At 37.4% G+C, this 3,253-nt stretch overlaps 1 protein-coding gene across 1 annotated transcript in view; it reads left to right on the forward strand.

Moving 5' to 3' along the window:
- Positions 1–91: 91 nt before the first annotated feature.
- CCNT2 (cyclin T2) overlaps positions 92–3,253 on the forward strand; it is a 42,593-nt gene continuing 39,431 nt past the window's right edge. Inside the window, exons 1-2 of the mRNA XM_017836315.1 lie at positions 92–1,311; positions 2,874–2,972. Of these exons, the coding sequence (XP_017691804.1) occupies positions 1,263–1,311; positions 2,874–2,972 (148 nt within the window). The 5' untranslated portion in view covers positions 92–1,262. The remainder of the gene's footprint in view (positions 1,312–2,873; positions 2,973–3,253) is intronic.

The raw sequence follows: 3,253 nt of genomic DNA on the forward strand, positions 1-3,253 counted from the left end.
TTATCAGATGTAGATGCCCACATTAATGGAATCTTAGCATGGTTGATGTTGGGAGGGTCCTCTGGAGGCCATCTGGTCCAACCTCCTGTGCAGCACTTCCTTACAGGAGAGATGCTCAGTCCCTTCATCATCTTTGGACTCCCTCCAGTAACTCCATGTCTCTGGTGCTGGGATCCCCCTCTTGTACTGGGATCTCTCTCTTACACTGTACCTTCTTCACAATGTAGGAAGTAACCTCCCTGGACAATACAGATTGGGAAATTAAGCCATATTTGACAATGAACTCTTGTCAATCTACCAAGACAGTAATTGAATCGCTATTTTTAGTTTACAAATGTAGATGACAATTACTCCCCACAACCCAAAAGTTGCAGCTTTATTTATGCATGTGTGGGTAAACAAAATCAAACTTTTTCAAATGTGTGATAATCTCCTTAGCAACAAGAGGAGGTCCAGAAATACATCTGACAAAACAAAGCTGTTAAATCCTGGTTTAGCATATGAATGACTCTGATGATTATATATTTAAATTTAAGCAAATAGTTCAATTACTCAGTCAGGGTCAGCATCTGTCATTGTTCTTCTGTTTTCCTTTCCTGAGATGTCAATAATTTTGGAAAAATTAATATACTTGCATGGAAATGGATTCCTGATCAGAACACAGCCATATTTGGAACTCTTAGGATAGATCAGGAATATTTTTAACTTTTCTTTAAAGCCAGGTAGAAGGCCAAAGGGGACAAAGTAGTGCAACTCACATGAAAATTCCTGAATGCAGCTGGAACAATTCTGCAAAACCATCCAAAAATTGTTCCATAAAATATTATGAGAATTCATCCTCATATGTATAAAGAAACCAAAGAAGTTTTTGCTTGAACTGAGTTTTTTACTTCAGGATGGCTGAAAAACACGGATGGAAAACCGTTTTTGTCCTGCATTAATCTGAGGAACATTTGGCTTACTAAAAAGATATTATCATCTATATTTCTAATCTGTGGTCACAGAAAGAACTTTGAATCTGAGTAAGGACTTCAGACTATGGCCCAGAGGAGTAAATATAAGCAACTATTACTTATAGTTCTTACTTGTGAGCTTATTTTCATACTAGTACTACTGCTCAGTACAGGTTTGCAGGTAATTTTAAAACATGACTAAGAAAAAAAGATGTATTTTGGTATAATATATAGTCAAGATTTAGACTTTTTCTTTTGCTACAGGCTGCTGAAAAATTGAATTGCTGTCTCTTTGTGCATCCCTGGGACATGCAGATAGATGGGAGGATGTCCAAATATTGGTTTCCTTGGCTAATAGGTAAGTGTATATTGACTTTGCTTAGCCTAAATTTATGAACTGGATTATGCTCAGCAGATTGTTGCAAAGTAAAGTACTAGTGCAGATAAAAAATGGATTTTCTATCAAACCTTTTTTTTAATCAGGTAGTACGATTAAGTCTATTGTGTAAATTCGTTTGGCTTTAAGCTTGTTCAGTTTGCCTAACTTTTAAATACTTAGAATTAAAATTATTCAGCTTTGCAACATAACATAGTATTCCCTTTTGTCTTCAATACAAAAAGCAGATGACTAAGGAAAAATGAATTGTCTCGGAAATGAGCTCCTCAAAAATAATAGGAGGAAACAAACATTACTTCCTAGAATTTAGTGGATTATTTCCTAGAAATAGGTTAGCCAGAAAGGAAATAAGTCTAACTTTACATCAACTATAGCTGGAAGAGCATGTACTTTGAAAGCACTCCACAGATACAGGGCATTATCTAGTTCCTGGTTTTTCCCCATCTGATGGTACATCAGAACAACAGTGAATAACAGGAGGAGGGTTATTCTGCTACCTCGAAATGTTTAGACCTCATTCCACCCTCACTGACTCTATTTTGCATAGTTTTGGTTTGCATGGTTTTGCACTGACTTCAGTTCTGAAAAACGTACACAATATACATATAATATATGTTCTGCAGTATGCACTGGAAAATCTTGCTGTCCCAGTCACTAGTGCAGTATCTTAAAACAAGATTAATTAATCTTAATGAGAGCAGGCTCAACAATGCAGATTTAAAAAGAGAATAAAATTATTGCATTTACTTAACAAAGTATAAATAAAATATTTTCTTACAAAGACTTACAAGGCTTTACATCTGAGCGTATGGTAAAACATTAATGAAAAAACAACTTTTTGAGCTGGATGGGTATTGTTTCTCCCAGAGATGAGGGGAACTCATTTCCTAACTTTAAGCTGGATGTCTGAAGTTAGATGTTTAGATGGCACAATATTCTAAGTATGTTGGGTAAACCCATAAATTGAGGCCTGGTGTAGGAACCTAAATTGCTGTTATGTTCCTAACGCTGGCCAGCCAACTTAGCCATGGCAAAGAGAGAGAGAGGTTATTTCAAAACTGTAGGAACTGGCATCATGTCGTAACTAAACCCCAAATCTCTGTTGGAATATCCACCAATACATCTGCCCCCCTTTTCACAAAAGAGGAATCCAGAAGCACAGGTGAGAAGCTGGCATATTCCAGACTACTCTTTGAGCTAGGATAACGGGAATAAAGCCTGTATTGTGTATTTCAGGACATACTCAACCTGCCTGTCATCTGTCCTGGTGCTATAGAGTAAAAACTGGACTTAGAATTCAGAACATCTGAACTTCCAGTCCTGCATCTTCATTTCATTTAATTAAAGTTCAGCTCTGTGTCCCTCTAATAGTAATAATGTGAAACCTTTGGCAGGTGCCCTGTAACTATTATTTTTTTCAGTAGGCTCAAGGCTAATGGAAGAAAATTCAGATAACATTTAAAAATCAAAGAGGAAATTGGAAAAGTGAAACTCTTATACAATTACACTGGTTTTGTTCCTAGGCATGCCAACAGAAACAACCATGGCCATTTGCTCCATGATTATGGGTGGAATTTTTGAAAAATTTCCTAAGCTGAAAGTTTGCTTTGCACATGGAGGTGAGTAATGTGGCATGTGAAACTCCTGTTCTTTAGCTAAGCATGTTACAGCTGTATTTTCTGGTACCCCAGCTAAGGATCAAGGGTTCAAGCACTTTAAGGCTGCCACCAGCTGAGCACTATTACCCCAGACCTGCCAGATCAGCTGCTTCTATGAACACTGCCTAGCCTGTGTCAAACAGGGTTTGAACTGCTAAAATACCCTTTAAGGGAAACAAGGAGGAAAGAGAGACAGGAGATGATTTAAGGAAAGGGACAAAAAAGCAGCAGGAGGAATTTGGACA

Source organism: Lepidothrix coronata, unplaced genomic scaffold, assembly GCF_001604755.1.
Source record: "Lepidothrix coronata isolate B3197 unplaced genomic scaffold, Lepidothrix_coronata-1.0 Scaffold275, whole genome shotgun sequence".
In the NCBI taxonomy this organism is placed as follows: domain Eukaryota; kingdom Metazoa; phylum Chordata; class Aves; order Passeriformes; family Pipridae; genus Lepidothrix; species Lepidothrix coronata.